Below are 18,393 nucleotides of genomic sequence, written 5' to 3'. Positions count from 1 at the left end.
GACCTGAGCCGAAGGCAGACGCTTAACAACTGAGCCACCCAGGTGCCCAGAAAAAGGAAGTATTTTAAATGAAGGAAAGTAAGGCACTAAATCTTTGTTGGCTTAATAAATTGGGTCAAATTACAAAGAAACTCATCAGTATGATTTCCCAGTACAAGAGGAACCCTCTTCTTTTCCTTCCCCTTCTCCTATAATCCTAACTCATCAACAGGCACAACGCTGCTGACAGATTAGTCAGGTAATCTCAGGAAGTTAATTACTCTGGTTCTCCTCATCCAGCACTTCAGACACTGGAGTGAAAGGCACAGTCAGTGAATCTCAGCTCTGCCACTAAGATAAATTTGGACAATAAAGTAGATTTCTGTGAGCCTGTTCTGCCATAGGATTTTTCCCCCCATAGGATTTTTTTTAAAGAAATACATGTGAGACTATATAATAATTTTTAACAATAACTTGCATATATTAAGCACTTTCCATATATCAGACAGAAATACAAGGTCCCATATTTATCTTCTGCAACAGAAACTTACCTGAACAAGTGCATAAAAGATTTTCAGAATCTGCTTTTGTAGTAAAACAGAATAATGTGAGGAATCAGGAAGGAGCTGCATGATTTGTTGCTGAATACGAGGCAGAAATATTTGCATTGCTGCTATAAGAGGCTCTCTTTCCTCTGCTTTCTTATATCTACATGAGCAAAGACAAAAAGAGAAAAAAATAATTTCTCCCCCTACAGAAGAACTATAAATAATGAATGAAAAAATATTTTTTTAAACTAGATATAGCTAACGAAATAAAAACATTCCAAAAACAGTGGCTTACATTTTCTGTTTGGATTGTCAGAATAAACTTGAAAGAAACTCTGAAAGAGCACATCCCTCTTTTAGGCAGAGAAATCTAAAATCTTTCTAGAAAGGGTTAAATTGATTTCAAAGAATTCTAGACTAGTTTGCAAATTTCCTAAGTGATTTTTTCTACTACTTAAATTAATTTTCATCACACCACAATTCTTCCTATAAAACACAAGTTGATATGCTTGTTTAAATAGACATTCCTATCATATAACAAATAATGTAGGGTAAAAATTTCTTCTTATAATATGCTAAATTGAAATGTTAAAAATAGTTTGCAAACTTAGGTGCTCTTAGATTACTTCAATTGCTCCAAGTCTCAAGTATCTTCTAAAAACTCTACAGAGTCTGAACTAGTTTTTTAAAAGGAAAACTACAGGACTCTGCATGCATAAGGAGCAACCCTCCTAGAAACCAGAAAGCAATGCTATTAAATGTGACGCTCACTAGCCTCCTACCTCCCGAGCAACTTTCATGGAAAAGAACGTTGCTAGCAAGGAAACTTTAACATTTTCCATCCTGCATCCAAGGAGTTAAATGTTTGGTTTACTTAATAATGTGCTCACTTGAAGAACTTAAATATTAAGGTACCTCTACATGAGTTTCCAAGGAAAGCTGTTAATAAATGGGCCTCTGAAACTGGCAAATAAATTCAAGAAACACTGCATATCTTATCACTGCCTTAGAGATTAGCAACGTACTTTAGCAGATTAAAGGTTCTCTGAATAACTGTAGTAAATAAACATATTTGACTGTGCTTAACCCAATATTTCCCAAACTAACCTGATTTTGCAGAACACCAATACAGCACACCTCTCTATGCAATTTAATTCTTTCTAAGTAACACAAGGCTGGTATCTTCAGCCAGTAGAAATCAACTTACTCATATGTCTTCACCAGTTGATACAGACATAATAAACTGCCAAGCCAGCTTCCACTGCCCTGTGATTGCAAGTAATAGTCTATCTTGTCGACTACTGCTGGCCAGTGACCAGGGAAATCATATTTAATGATGGCACGGAGACACATTGTTAACTGGACTCTGTAAGGTGGGGGGAAAAAAGTCCAAAATCTAAGTGGTTATAAATATCAGATTTCAAACACCTCTAATATTTACACAAAAGCACTCTAGCCTCTATTTACCTGTATTATATAGTTACATATCTCGGGCAGGGGAAAAAAAGAATAGTCCTATAAAGAAAAACCTCCTCAGTAGCTCCACTTACTGAAAATAAACAGAATGGGTAATTTCCTATAATGAATGAAAACTTTGAAATGGGATTATCCTAAATACAGCTTTGGAGGGAAAAAAGAATTTAAAGATAAAAATTCATTTAAAATTTTTCCAAAAGAAAAAAGAATGAAGACACCACTCAGCTGCAAAATTTCCCACATTGTTACCTTTTGTATTTTAGTTATCATTTCCTAAGAGGGAAACAAAACAAAACAAAGTATTGTGTCATTTCAACTGGAAAAACTTAGCCTAAGAATAGTCAAAGTAGGTAAAACAGAGGCTGATATAACAGTGGGAAGCATCTCTGTGAGCTTGAGCCAACCATTATCAGTAAATAGCCAACACAGTATGTTGCTCCTATCAAAGCTTCCTAAGACAGTAACGTTTGTCTTTTAGAATAAGAAACAAGTATTAGCTGGCAATTCTTGAAGAGGAAAGCTAAGTTATTTGTAAAGAAATAAAGAAAAAAAGCAATAAGAAAGACCTAAAACAGAGAGACTTCTCTTTAATAAAACCACAAAGTTAATAAAAGATGTGATCTCATAACATTTATGTCAGTAACCATTTCCTCAATGGGATCCCTACTATAATTGGGATTGGGGAAAAAAAAAAATGAGGAAAAAAATTTCTCTTCCACAAACTGTCAATATGTCCTTATATGGTTGTTTACAAATGGTCAGAAAGCGAACCTGGCTAAATCAGGATTCCATAATGCCAAAAAAAAAAAAAAGTGTGTGTTCAGTTGGCTAATAACTTGCATTCACTGAAATGAAACACACAAAATAATGCCTTTTCTTTCTGTTACCAAATCCATTTGGAAAAATTTCCTTGGCCATACTCTTAAATGAACTTTGAGAATAGTTCTTCAAGACTGATTACGATTAAGCCTTCAGGACATACAAGAAGCAACTGTCTCATGATAAAGATAAAAGTCTCCTCTTGTACCACCAGCAGTTGTTCCTGAACAATAAATCCGTCCTATCTGTGTGCAATAAAACTGAAACTTCTCATTTTTTTTCAGATTTCATCTTCAAGAGACCTCCCAATCCCTTCTTATTGCAAGCAAGCAAAGGGATGGCTATGAGCAGCCATCCTTCCATACGTTACTGTAGGAGCATCACAAGATTCAGAGAGAACTGAAAGTGTGAAGACTCGGACAAGACTCAGACACACGATGGTGTCAGAGGGGAGCCACTGCCACGCTGGCACGTGGGCACCGACCGAGACCAACAGGGATTTTCTTTCATCAGGACACGTCCTTTCTCCTCTTAACTAACAAGGGAACTGAACGAAGAGGAGTTCAATGTTTGTTCTCCTTCCTCGCTGTTCCCCTCACATTTTATTCCCTATTCCTACTGCTTATGACATAATGTACATTAGACACTCGGGGATAAAGTTATATCTCATCTCTTGATGGTAAACAATTTCATTCCCCTACCTCAGTTTCACCTCTTTCCCTCCTCCGTTTTCAACAGAAATCTAATTACTAGCTCACATGGAAAAGAATCTGTGTTTCCTATTTTAAAACTGCAAACTGTTGGGGCTCTCGGGTGGTTCAGTCATTAAGCGTCTGCCTTCAGCTCAGGTCATGGTCCCAGGGTCCCGGGATTGAGCCCGGCATCGGGCTCCTGGCTCAGCGGGAAGCCTGCTTCTCCCTCTCCCACTCCCCCTGCTTGTGTTCCCTCTCTCGCTGTCTCTCTCTCTCTCTCTGTCAAATAACTAAAATCTTTAAAAAATAAAATAAAATAAAAAAATAAAACTGCAAACTGTTTATGATTCTGCAGCTCTGCAGTGCAAGGGGGGAAGCCGCTAGCGTTATGTGCACACTTTAACCAATATTAGATTAAAAATTCAGTTCCTCAGTTTCAGTAGCCACATTCCAGGTACTCAATAGCCATGTATGTCACGTGGCTAAACACTGGACAGGATGGATGCAGAAGATCTCCGTCATCACAGAAAGGTCTATTGGACAGTGCTGTTCTTCAGCATCTAACCTGAATTTTAAAAACGAGGGCCAGTCTTCTAGCTTATCCCTACTCTATCCTGTCTTCTTCAAAGAAAAAGATACTCAGTTCATAAAAAAATGAATGAAAAGATAGGTAAAGTATAAAGAAAAGTGGTAGGTTAAAACTGCCAGGAGTCAATTTCCCTGTACTGGGGGGAAAAAAGCAGTTGGTAAAAAGTAAAGAGATCATAACTAAGAATACAGGTTATTTATATAGAAGGGATTTATATAATTTTAGTTAAGTTTGATTTTTGCCTTAAGTCTTTATTGGCAACTTATGGCAACTAAATCTTTTCCAAAATATTCTGAGGCAAAGAATTACAAATACAAAGACAAATAAGCAAAACAATATTTTTGAGTGCCTACCTTCATTACTTTACCTCTTCAGCAATACAAACTTGAGGCTGATGATTAAATACAACCTCTCCCATCCAAACATTTTGTGCTTCCTACTAATCATATATAGTCTAATGTACCTCACTAAATCTGGAGACCGAATTATTCCTTCCACAATGTTATCACGTATTTGCTGACGATCATTTTCATGAATGTTGAATGGAAATACTGCTTCTCCCGGTGGAGGTTCTCGGTCAGGCCAATATTGTGTCACCATGTTCTTCAAGTAAATGGCAGCTAAGGTAGAGAAAAAAAATGCTAATGTAGCAGTATTGAAAAGATGGCTTTAATTCAGCTTTACAGAGCATCAAAGGCTAAAGCCCTTCACTGCTAAACATGATACTCAGCAAAAATGGAAAAATCTTACAATTATAAATAGCCAACTGGGGAAAGGAAAATGTATAAGAATTTAAACTTTCCCTTTAGCTAGTAAAGCAAATCTAAGCAGAAAACATTTCATTAAATCAAGCTTCAGAGTTTACAGGACAGAAAAAATGATCCAGGAATCAAGTATATAACCTTAGACTAAATATAAGGTAGTCTAAATGAAACTCTACTAACTGCATTTTGATAGCATAAAGATTATACTGCTCCTAAGGCCTAAAGCTGAGTCCACAACAGGTGAAATTCCACCATCCTTCATGTAATACTGCTTTTCTTGTTTATTTTCTTTCACTGGCCACCGTTCTGTACCACCATATTTGAAATATCGCTAATTTCTGCCTTACCCTTCTGAAATATTTACCCCTTGTAAATGTAAGAATAGGGAAAAAGACATCAACCTTTAAATATCTTTGTAAAATCTCAGGAAATTTCTTACCTGTTTATTTCTATCAAAATACATAATGTTGTTCCTATTCTGTTTACCCATCTCCAACAGTTAGCCAAAGGGTTCCGAAAGAAACAAGCTGACATACTTCAGATAGGGTTTTGATAGGGAAGGTGAAGCTTTCTAACTATCGCAGCCGAACAGTGAATATAAATACTTATAACATCATATGCTTATATATACATGATATGTAAGGATGAAGAGATGTGATCTGCAAAGCATTTTAACTTTCTTCCCTTGAGGTTCTCCTCTCCCTTCTTCCCCCACCTCACCTTCATCCCAATGTTACATAAAACTAAATTGGTTCACAGAAGCATTATGACACAGAAAATAAACCAACATGTTCTACACTGGCTATAATACAACTGAAATGTAATGAAATTATGAACTTGACAAACAGCAACTTTCAGAGAGCAAAGATACAGACATGGTAAAATCATGAACTTATTTATAATAGTCATTAAATACCATTAATTTTACCACTAAAAATTTTTATTATTGGGCACCATACAAGATGGCCTACAAAAAAGGCACACTAATTTGTATATGTTAAAATAAATCCTTGGGGCTCCTGGGTGGCTCAGTCAGTTGAGCGTCTTGCCTTCGGCTCAGGCCATGGTCTCAGGGTCCTGGGATGGAGCCCCGTCTGGGACTCCACGTTCAGCAAGGAGCCTGCTTCTCCCTCTCCCTCTGCGCAACCCTCACTTATGCACACTCTTTCTCTCTCTCTCTAGTAAATAAATAAAATTTTTCAAAAGTTCTTAAAAAAAAAAATAAATCCTCAATTAGAGGCACCTGGGTGGCTCAGTCAGGGTTCTGAGATTGAGCCCCCCATTGGGCTCTGCACTCGGTGAGGAGTCTACTTGTCCCTCTCCCTCCCCACTGTGCACTCACACACATGCACTCTCTCCCTCAAATAAATAAAATCTTTTTTAAAAAATAAATAAATCCTCAATTAGTTAAAACAAAACTGAACTTAATATAAGTTAATAAGAATATTAATTTCTCTTATGGATAATCATGGATTGCTAAGAATAATGAAGAAAAAGCACCAAAGATAATTCAAACTATCAATAATCTAAAGACCTCCCTTTAATCATTGAATTAGTTATCTATCTAACCATTTGCCAGAGCTAACAAAACACAAATATCATCTTAATCCAGTCACATGGAAATAATTAAACTTTGTTTTTCTGCAAAATCCACCATTCCAAGCATCTTAAGTTTAAAATTAACTTTCTAAAGCATACACACAGTTCTCTCCTTCTCAAGCACAACAAATCATCACTTAAGCCCTATGGATCCAGACTCACAACTACACAGGCCAGTCAGTCCCATAACCTCAAAGGGGAAAGAATGCCAGTAGGAACTCAAGGAAGCATAATGCTGTGCTTTCTGAATTGATGTTTCCAAGCTTTTCCATTTTTCATTGTAATTTGATAATCCCTCTCTCTCTTATTAATCTGTTAAAGGCTAGGAAATTGAATAGCGTATGTAAATTATATCCAAAACAAGATTAAGTAGATTCTGAGTAAGAGCCAAGGAGCTTCCTACATATAAGACACATGAGTTTAAATGAAAGAGTTTCTTGTAATGCTTCTGGACTGATCAGAGGCATCTTTCCAGTTTTTTCTAGGTTCTGTATTCTAGAACACTGAGGTTAACCTTAAAGAATAACTTGTGAATAACTTAGCTAAAAGCTGAATTTTTATATCCCTCCCTATCCATCTTTTAGAAATATATACAAAAAGTCAGAAAAACAAAAAGCAAGCAACTTACAGAAAACAGAACCCATGCTGTTTATCAAATGAGGGTCCCCACATCAGTCACCAACAATGACTTCATCAGGTCTAATATAACACCCAACCCTCAACTACCACTTTTATTTATTTACTTTTTAATCTTTTTTTAAAAGTTTTATGTTTAAGTAATCTCCACACCCAACGTGGGGCTCAAACTTATAACCCCAAGATCAAGAGTCGCACACTCTGGTGACTGGGCCAGCCACGTGTCCCTCAACTACCACTTTCAAGTCCAAACTACTTTTCTGCTCATAGCAACTCCAAAATGTACTAAAGAAACTACATTTCTGAAACTAGGTTTAGGTATATTAGAGGGTCTCCTCACAGGCAAGGAATAAAAAACTGGAAACAAAGTCACCTGAGAGATTCTTAATCCTAACTATACTAAATTTAAGATGGGCTCCTTTCTCTGTACATTACATAATAATATTAATAATGCTATTATGCCTCTTAATACCTCAAAAGGAAAATAACAGGACATCCAAATTTATTTTGTTCTGCTTACCAATATCAAAATATTACATTTTTTTTCCTATTTCTTCACAGTAAAGTAATAAGGGACATTCACTAATGAGCTTGATTGATGGTAGCAAGAATATTTTAGGATGGCCCACAAGCCAAAAAATCAAGAACTGAATATTCTGCAGAACTGTCTTTCCACTTAATATTAGAATAATTTTTTACAGTTTTAAGCATGCTGACTTTTTTTTAAAGCAAAGATCACATCATTCTTTTTTAAATGTCATGATAAAATGATAAATTACCTGTCTGCATGTCACCATAAGGTTCTTGGGGCATCTTTGTCTTTTAATAATAGATTAAATAGGACAGAAAATTTATAAGTTTAGGATAGATATAATGTAGAATTTTATACTGTGTATTTCAGATTCAATGATAAAATGGATGCTCTGAGAGAAAACTGTCCTATTAAAAAATTAACCAAGATAAACTCTGTCCTGTGACTAACAGATTTGAAATCTACATAAATTATGAAGAAAAACTGCCTGTAAATGCTATTTACATTTCATATCAAAACTTAGTTATCTAAGTTATTAAGATTCAAAGTTGTATAGAGGATATGAGGAAACTAGCATTACTGCAGTTATGATACAAAAAGTAAGCAAAAGCAACTTGGTGAGAAGATTCAAAATTCAAAATTTAAATATCATTAACATCCTACAAGTATCCAGAGAAAAACGTCCAAGGATTCTGATTTTTTTTTTTGAAGATTTTATTTATTCATTTGACAAAGAGAAACACAGCAAGAGAGGGAACACAAGCAGGGGGAGTGGGAGAGGGAGAAGCAGGCTTCCCGCTGAGCAGGGAGCCTGATGTGGAGCTCGATCCCAGGACCCTGGGATCATGACCTGAGCCGAAGGCAGATGCTCAACAACTGAGCACCCAGGTGCACCTCCAAGGATTCTGATTATAGCTTAGCCTCTATCAACAACAACAACAAAAAAGAACAATAAAGGAAATATCCATAAATATCAAATTGTTTAAATAAACTAAACTAGTTCTGTATAAAGAAATAATGAACAATTGTTATAAAGAATAAAGTACATATATATGCGTATACACTGATATGGAACAATGCCCCAAGGGTATATGGTTCAATGGGGAAAAAAAAGTTATAAAACACCATGTGGAGTAAAAACAGATTTTTGATACATTTTTTCCTATTTTTTAAATATATATATATTTTTTTTATTATGTTATGCTAGTCACATACAGTACATCAATAGTTTTTGAGGTAGTGTTCCATGATTCATCGTTTGCGTATAACACCCAGTGCTCCATGCAGTACGTGCCCTCCTTAATACCCATCACCGGGCTAACCCATCCCCCCACCCCCCTCCCCTCTAGAACCCTCAGTTTGTTTCTCAGAGTCCATAGTCTCTCATGGTTCGTCTCCCCCTCCGGTTTCCCCCCCTTCATTTTTCCCTTCCTTCCCCTAATGTCCTCCATGCTCTTCCTTATGTTGCACAAATAAGTGAAACCATATGATAATTGACTTTCTCTGCTTGACTTATTTCACTTAGCATAATCTCCTCCAGTCCCATCCATGTTGATGCAAAAGTTGGGTATTCATCCTTTCTGATGGCTGAGTAATATTCCATTGTATATATGGACCACATCTTCTTTACATTTTAAAACCATCATATCTATAGAAAAAAAGGAATTGGAGAACCTTGCACCAAAGTTGATGGCAGCTATCTTTGAGGGTGTAATTAAGGGCAATCCAATGAGTTTTTATAATGTTCATATGTCGTGTAAAGAAGACATATTAAGTCAATAAACTGCTTTAAAAATATTTAAAAATACTGTTTCTCCAAAGCTTCACAGGACCTCCACGATGGCCCTATAAACACTCAGATTATTAAAATAGTTTCCATGGGGCACCTGGGTGGCACTGATCAGTCGTTAAGCATCTGCCTTCTGCTCAGGTCATAATCCCAGGGTCCTGGGATTGAGCCCCACATCTGACTCCCTGCTCCACTTGAAGCCTGTTCTCCCTCTCCCACTCCCCCTGCTTGTGTTCCCTCTCTCCCTGTGTCTCTGTCAAAAAAAATAAATAAAATCTTAAATAAATAAATATAAATAAAATAGTTCCATTTAGCAAAATGTGATTTCAGAACAGCCCTATTTCATAAAACAAAGATTAAACAACTGAGAGTTATGGTTTCAAAAAACAAGAAGTCTTATAAACCTTATTAAAATAACAAATAATTGCAACATGTAGGTTTTTCCATAAGTTTTTCTTAACAACAAAGGGAATCATACATATTGCTACAAGTATTTTCCCAAAGCTAATGATTCCTTACCTTTTCTTTTTATGTTCAAGGAGAATTAAATACTTTTATCAACATATAGAGTATAATCCTATCTGTATAAAACTGTTGATCTCTCCTTCTACCTGAACCTGCAAAGACTAATGTTCGCTGAATGTTAAGGATGGCCATTTCTGAGCAATGAATATTGGGTAAATTTTTTTACTTTCATCTTTGTATTTTTCTGTATTGCCCAAATTATTTATAATGAATATAAATCAAGTGACCTAATAAAAAATTTTTTTTAAATATCTACTTTTTAAATTAGCATTTGTCATTTTACTCCATTTATCTTGAAATTACTATCTTTTCAGACTCATGACACTCCAAGACTTTCTCCATTTTATACCTTCTGGGCTCTAATGACCAGCTCATTAAAAAGGCAAAAAGAGGAAGGCACAACATCATGGAACTACCATAAGGTTCCACAGACTTGAAAGTAAGTCTCATGTTTAAAATAAAAGTCCTGTTCCCCAAACATGTGTTTAGGAACATCTGTGCACATATTACCTCCATGATCTGACTTATGAATGGAGCTCAAATCCACATACATAAAATCACGGCCTTCAACTATGGACACAAAGGGTGGGCCACCAGGAATCATAAAGAATTAGGGAGATTAAGCCATTGAAATTGTGAAAGCTAAGGGGGGAAACGGCAAAGTTACAGAGGCAAGGAATCGGTACGTGAAAAGGAGAGAAAGAGAGGAAAAGCTAGGGAAGATGTAAGAGCTCAGTATCACCTCTAAATTTCCAGGGAAAAAGAAAGTGAGTTTTTAAGCCATTAGAAATACTTTATGTGTGCTTCCTATTTTTTAAAGAAATCACAGAAATAAATAATTTTACAAAGGATGAAAAACCTACTCACCTGCCTGGCGTACTGGGAATTCCACATGGTCAGACACTATAATCCGAAGTAAACTGGGGGCAAAATTGATAATCTTGTAGGACTGAAATTACAAAGAAATATTTATAAAATAGGCCAATATAAATGAGTAACTGTTAGCACTGTTACGGAATACATTACTATCCAAATAAAAGGAAAAGTTTTAAAGTGAGAGAAATTCTCCAAGGCAAAAATAAGATTACTGAAATACTTCAAATCAAAATTGGAATAAACTGATGAATAAAGGGGTATGAATATTTTTGTTTTTTAACTTATATTGTCAAAATGCTCTCCAGAAAATGTGTAGCAATTTACACTCCCAAAAGTAATATATACCTACTTATCCAACACAAGGTTTAGCATTATCATTCCTTCAAAATTGACTCATATTTTAAATTACATTTCTGCTAAGTTAAAATTTATCCTTCCTGTTGGCTATTTGTTTTCTTCTACAAATTTCTTATTCCCTTTATCCTTTTTGGAACAGAATATTTGTTTCATTCTTAATAAATCCTAAGAGCTATTTATGAATTTAAAATCTTAACCTTTTATTGGACCTATGCATTGCAAGTGTTTCTTCCCAGCTTATTTGTACTTTAATTTTGCTTATGGTATTTTTGACAAACAGAAACATGGAAAACATGGGCTACAGAAAACAGCAGATCCAACATTGGAAAACAGACAAGATAATGTGAATTATCTGTGCATGAGCTATGGAGAAGAACCAGTCCAGGTTGGAACAATGTGCCTCACAAGACAGTGTTGACAGTTGTCATCACCAACTGCCCTCTGTTGGTGGAGCCCTCTTTATTTTATTTTTAAGATTTTATTTATTTATTTGTCAGAGAGAGAGAGCATAAGCAGGGGGAGCGGCAGGCAGAAGAAGCAGGCTCCCTGCTGAGCAAGGAGCCCAACTCAGGGCTGGATCCCGGGACCCTGGGATCATGACCTGAGCCAAAGGCAGACGCTTAACCAACTGAGTCAGCCAGGCGCCCAGTGGAGCATCTTTTAAACCTGACACCCAAATGAGCCTGTGCTGACGTGCCTGCTGCCTGGGTCACTCCCCCACACACACAAGTTCTACTTTGACCTACTCCTGAGTTTGGACATGCTGATTTTAGAATTTAAAAAAAAAAAAAATACAGAGCAGCCGGTTCCTTCTGATAATACTCCCTCTAAATGTCTAGTACCTGGACCAGGTTACCGTTCTGCCACATTCCCAGAGCTTATACTTGGCCTTACCCGCTGACATTCCCAGAAAAGACTCATAAATTCTCAGTAAGGCTAAAACCGACAGTGATAAAGAGGAAATGTTCAGCTTCCCTTCTCCCAGAAGCCTGGACCTACAAGTGGCATCCTTTTCAACATACCACTAGGTTTATGTATACCACTCAACTTTTTAATTTATCACCTTTCCTACTCATTTATTCATAATAGCACTAATAAGATAAATGTTTGACTAAAAAATCTGGAGAAAAATGGTATCTTAAAAATGTCGATCTTTTCCATCCAAGAATATTTTGCTTTCCAAATCTTTCTATAAAATTTTGAATTATTGAGGTGCCTGGGTGGCTCAGTCGTTGAGCATCTGCCTTTGGCTCAGGTCATGGTCCCAGGGTCCTGGGATCAAGCCCCGCATCAGATTCCCTGCTCAGCAGGAAGCCTGCTTCTCCCTCTCCCACTCCCCCTACTCGTGTTCCCTCTCTCGCTGTGTTTCTGTCAAATAAATAAATAAAATCTTAAAAAAATTTTTTTAATTATCTTATAATTGTTCTTGTTTTCATCCTGTATAAAGCTCAGAATCTTAAATCTGTTGTATATAAATTCTCTTTTATTTATAATTGAAACTACCATTTTAAAGTAATTTTTAAGAAAACAGATTTCTTTTAACAGCAGTTTACAGGAGTCAAAATTAATACAGATTTAGCCCAATCTTCTAACCTTCTATGTGTAATTATAAAATAACTCATGTTTGTAACATTTGAGATACAGAAAGATCCTGTAGTGAATCACAGACTAAAGCATCCATAGTTTAGTTCTAATCTCTATAGTTTAGATACTTATTGCACATAAGTACAAAATAACCTGTACACTTAGATTAATGGTACCTATTTTAAAGCAGTTATTGTGGAGACTACTTTCATTTCAACACTGTTGCCTTTGTACACATATTGGAACTCCTCTTTTTGCAACTGCCTGCCATTTCAATGACCTTGTGCAACTTTTTGTCTTCTCCTTTCAGCCTTGATTCAAACTATGTTAATTTGGCCAGCTAAAACATCCAGGAGTAAATTCAGATAAAGTCTCATACTACTTTCCACACAAGTATTTAATCCAATTTCTTTTCCAACTTGGGGTTCAAGTTTCTAAGAAAAAAAAAAAAAGACATTTCTCGATATTTACTTTCTATCTGTGAAGTTTTCTGAAAATAAAGTTTACTTAGCATAATTCTGCATTTGATGAGAACTCATTTTAAAGCAAAGACCTACTGTCTCCCATTCTCTGCCTCACTGCTCCCACTACATTACCTTTTCTAGTACTCCAACATGCCAAGTTGAAGGCCTTTATTGGACTTGTTCTTCCCTCTGTTTCTCTCCCAGTTCTTCACCTGGTTCACTCCTTCACAATATCTAGGTCTCTGCTCAATGTCATTCTTCAGAGAATGACCACCCCATTTATACACTCCAACGCTGTCTCTCCAGGACTTTACTATCTGTTGCACTTATGACCTGATATTATTTACTTGTCTCTATTCCCCACTAGAATGCAAGCTCTGTGAAAGCAGAGCCTTGGATTAGTGTCTGCATTAGAACTCAATAAATATGTTATTCATATAAGCAAACTTGCTTAAAGGGCAATAAAAATGATATAGACAGATGCATGGAAAAGCAGAGATTCCAAAGCTCGGCAATGAAAGTAATTATTTTTATTTCCCTATTGAGGCCATGTGGAGAATGCTTTATTAAAAGAAGATACCTTTGTGGATGAGTTACTGGAGCAAGATAGCTACCCATTCCTACTTCCCTTTGCAGGTGCTAAAGGGACTGCTGGGCATACAGACAAGGAGGAATGCGCACAGGATGCATTCTTAATATCCTGAGATAAAACTGAAAATGCGTTCTCTGGGGACCCCTGGGTGGCTCAGTTGGTTAAGCATCCAACTCTTGGTTTCAGCTCAGCTTGCGATCTCAGGGTCATGAGATCGAGCCCCATGTCGGGCTCCAGGCTCACTGCAGTCCACTCAAGTTTCTCTCTCTCTCCCTCTGCCCCTCCCCATGCTCACAAGCTCTCTATCTCTCTCTCAAATAAATAAATCTTTTTTAAAAAAAGAAAAAGAAAAAATGAAAATGCATTTTCCCATAGAAACAATATCACACAGAGCAATCAAGGAACCAGTCACTGGTAACAGAAATATGTTGGCTAGAGAAAAATACAGCTCCAAACAAGAATTTATCCTTCAGAACAGAGGCTGTTATGTTTTGAAACTGCCTACTCTTCTACAAGGCAATTGGTAAATCATCAGTACACTGCAGAAGCTGCCCCCACTTCCCACGCAGAGCATATTTGCTGAGAGGGGACCTAGACTAAAATAAACTAGCTGGACCCTAATCACTTATGGTAGATTACCCACCCATTTGTCCAACAAAGCAGGATATTACAGTGGTGGTAAAGAATAAGCATACAAAACCCAACATTATAGCCGTATTTTACTATACAGTTATGTGACTTTATACTTGTCTTCTACTTACAGACAATTTAAAAAAAATACTTAGAGCATATTACAACACAAAGCATTATACAAAATATAAGTGTTCAATGAGTGGCATAGCAATAAGCTACTTTTAGAAGTTGCAGAGGAAATTATGGTCTGTGATGAAATGGGTGGATATGGGGCAGGGCAGAGTGAGGATGAAATGGGTTTGAACTGAAATACTATGAAGAAAAATATAGAATTCGGTCCCAAGTGTCTTTTCTAGTTCTGCAGGCTTCCCCACCAACCTTTCCCCTTCTCTACAGTCAACTGCACTTACACACTGATGAATCAGAAACAAAGCAAGGATAGGCTAACAGAGGCAGGAAGGTATAACATGGTATCAAAGATATCCCTACTGACACTATCAAAATAACATCTGGCCTCATTGTAAAGAGAAGGGGGTCACAAACAGGCCAACTCCCCTGTTCATACTAATAGATGCAAGTTCAGCTCTTGCTTTGTTCCTTCTAACCAACCCCTGGATTACTACTATTCTTCTAGCCAATCACCATATAGTACCTCTGCTCTGCAAAGCCTGGGACAGGTACTGACTTTAACTTTCCCCTATTCTGAGTAAGAGTCCTTTTCTTTTTGAGGTAACAACACATTCTCTTTAGGCTTCAGTTTAATTCAACCTTCTCTCCAGTGTTTTCACTCTCCCTTTATCTCTTGGGGATCCTGATTCACACTTAACTCCAAACACCATCCAGATTTCCCACTGGATTTCAAAGATTTAAAATGCACAGCTGCACTTTAAAGTCAACTCCAACTAGGGAAAACCTTAGTGAACTCCCACAGAAACTTTTACTTAAGACAACTGTTCTCACACTTCAGGAAGCACAGAATCATCTAGCTAGCTAATTAAAACATAATTGGGACCCACCCCCAGAGTTTCAGAGTCTCTAAATGCGAGGCCCAATAATTTCCATTTCCAAGTTCCCAGGTGATGTAGATGCTGCTCATCCTGGGCAACACTTTGAAAAACCACTAATTTAGGTATATTCCTTTATATTTTAAGGATTGCCCCAACCTCAACCAGCTGTCACTCTACCCTGGGGAGTAGACCTTAATTCGTACTTTTTAGTAAGAGGTCTATCATTCATTCTTACAGGTGAGGAGGGAAAACATGAGCTAAATTTTGGGATCACTACAATTTCAAAATGCCGGTGGTAACGCTGGAACAAGGTCAGGGCCAGTAAGAAGAACACACGATGGAAGATAAAAGAAAGTCTTACACATTTTAGCGCTTATAAGAAATCCCTCCAAACGCATATTACTTGACGTATCTTTTATAAAATAGTACCACGATGAAAACTGCCTCCCCTGCACTCTCCCGGCAGCACTTCCCAGCGCTCCAACACAACTCTGCCAATCAGTGTCAAAAGAGTCCTGCCAACCCCACAGATGCAGGCGATGGGCAGGGTTTCCCACCGCAACACTTAAAAAAGGCTGGGTCTGGAGAAAAGCTGAACTCAGATTTGAATTTTAAGTGAATTTTCCCACCCTCGTCCCTAAATCAGCGTACTTAGGGAATCACACCCTGCAAACACTAGCAAAGCTTTCCAAAGCCTCTTTCTGCGGATCAAGGGGACCGAACAAACTGCACTAGGAAAGGAAAACGACACGAAAAGATGCAAAGGTGGCCAACAGGTGCGCGAGTTGTTCAGAAAAGATCCGGGGAGTGCCACTAAACTGGACCCCGGGGCGGGGGGCGGGCCGGGCCGAGACTAGCTCCAGGGTCCGGAGCCCCGGTTGGGGTGGAGATCAGGGGCGCAGAGGAGAGCCGGGCGAGCCCGCGGGGGGCGCCAAGGGGGCGCCGCAGGCCCGCTCCTCACCTGGTTGAGCTCATTCTCAGCTGCAATCCGCAGCTTCGGGTCGATGGTGCCCTTCAGCGCCTGGATGATCCGGTTGAGGTCCATCTCCCCGGGTGGGGGCTCCGCGGCCCCCGGACCAGTAGGCCAGACTGCAGCTTTAGTTTTTCTTTTGACCCTCTCAGCCTCCTCCTCCGCAACCCCTGGACTACCTCACTCCCCACCCCCCGCCACCGTCGCCACCTGCAGCCACTTGCTGCGCCACTCTGACTCCGCGCCCCCTGTCCTCCCTTTCTACCCCCCACAACTCGCTCTCCATTCACCCTTTTACGACAGCCGGTGGGAGGCGGGAGAAGTGAGAAGAGGAAGCGGCGCTTCCTTTACGGCGGCCTCTTCCCCAGGGCGTGATGTTATGGCTGCTCCCACAGGCGGCTCCCATGCTGCTGTACGGAAAACAGTAACTGGCTTCTTCCCGGGAGGGAAAAGCGCGCACTAGCTCCGGCAGGCGGCCGCCATGCTGCCTTACGGAAAACAGCCTCCGCTCCTTCCCAGATGAGGAAACAAGCGGGCTCGGGGTCTCTTAACAGATACTTCCTAATTGAGCATATAAAGATGGAATGGCACTTTTTGTTAGTACGAAACTGGGCATCACAACCGAACCTGTTCCAGGGTAGACTTGTTGGGAACTTAAGATCATCTAGCCCACATTAGGACAGGGTTCCCTTGATCTATGTGAGCCATCATTCATTCATTCATTCATTCCCTCAACATTTGTTAAACATACGTTTATGGACCAGAGTACTGAGATATTTAGGTACCACATTATAACAAGATGACTGAGATGCAGGTTATTATGAAGGAACTTACAATCTGATAGAAGAGACAAATGTAAAAATATTTACAGAGTAATTGTGAAAATAAAGAGAACAAAGAAACTATGTGCCTGAGAGTTTCTGAAAGATGTCTGTACCTTCTCAGAAAAGTAGTGAAAGGCAAAAAGGATTATACAATTTCCACTCACTGTGGCCTTATCTGGCCCAATAAATTCAATCGCCTAGTGGTTGCCAATGTCTCTTACCGCTTCCAGTTTTCCCCCTCTTTAGTCCATTCTCCACACTGACATCGGAGTAATGTTTCCTAAAGGTTAATACTGTCATGTCCCTTCCTTGATAACTTCCCATCAATTTTAAGATATTATTCAAACTCCTTAGCACTCCAGGGTCTTAGGAAACGTAAGTGCTTTCATCTCCACACTATTTCATTAACCCACTTTTTTGGACCTCATGATAATCTAAAGCTCCTTGACCTCTGAAATCTTAACTCCAATATCCTCTTTTCAAATTAGGACCTATTCCTCCAATCTCTCTCTCCCTCAATAATTCTTCACCTGTTTTCCAACTCAATTACTTTTTTAGTTCTCCTTAGTCTCCCCATTCCTTACTACACATACTTCTTTGCTGTTAAACTCCCAATTCAACTTTTTTTTTTTTAAGATTTTATTTATTTGACAGAGAGACAGCGAGAGAGGGAATACAAGCAGGGGGAGTGAGAGAGGGAGAAGCAGGCTTCCCTAGGAGCAGAGAGCCCAATGCAAGGCTGGATCATGACCCGAGCTGAGGGCAGAAGCTTAATGACTGAGCCACCCGGGCGCAGCCCAATTCAACTTCTTAAGTCTACCTTTGACCCACTATGCAAATCAACACCGCTAGAAATGTGTGTCTTTTCTTTCTTTTTAATTTGTCAGAGAGAGAGAGCACAGCAGGGGGAGCGGGAGGCAGAGGGAGAAGCAGCCTCCCTGGTTTGCAAGGAGCCTGATGTGGGACTCTCCATCCCAGGAACCTGGGATCACAACCCAAGCTGAAGGCAGACTCCCAACAGACTGAGCCACCCAGGTGCCCCCCTGTGTGTTCTTTTCTTAGGGTCAACAATCCTATTCCTTCTTTGATCAGAACGATCTTCCATTTTCCCAGCAACTGTTCCAACCCTCAAGACTCT

The 18,393-nt window shown here is 38.6% G+C and overlaps 1 protein-coding gene across 1 annotated transcript in view; it reads right to left on the bottom strand.

Moving 5' to 3' along the window:
- Positions 1-16,731, bottom strand: part of IPO8 (importin 8) — a 71,757-nt gene extending 55,026 nt beyond the window's left edge. The window contains exons 1-5 of the mRNA XM_025879751.2: positions 16,423-16,731; positions 10,816-10,897; positions 4,567-4,723; positions 1,735-1,893; positions 531-687 (exon numbers count right to left, since the gene is read on the bottom strand). Of these exons, the coding sequence (XP_025735536.1) occupies positions 531-687; positions 1,735-1,893; positions 4,567-4,723; positions 10,816-10,897; positions 16,423-16,506 (639 nt within the window). The 5' untranslated portion in view covers positions 16,507-16,731. The remainder of the gene's footprint in view (positions 1-530; positions 688-1,734; positions 1,894-4,566; positions 4,724-10,815; positions 10,898-16,422) is intronic.
- Positions 16,732-18,393: the final 1,662 nt, after the last annotated feature.

The sequence above is a fragment of the Callorhinus ursinus genome, unplaced genomic scaffold (genome assembly GCF_003265705.2).
Source record: "Callorhinus ursinus isolate GAN/ISIS: 27379988/994484 unplaced genomic scaffold, GSC_fseal_2.0 scaffold27, whole genome shotgun sequence".
Lineage (NCBI taxonomy): Eukaryota > Metazoa > Chordata > Mammalia > Carnivora > Otariidae > Callorhinus > Callorhinus ursinus.
The sequence above is the reverse complement of the archived record's forward strand: the minus strand, read 5'-3'. Positions and strand labels throughout refer to the sequence as shown.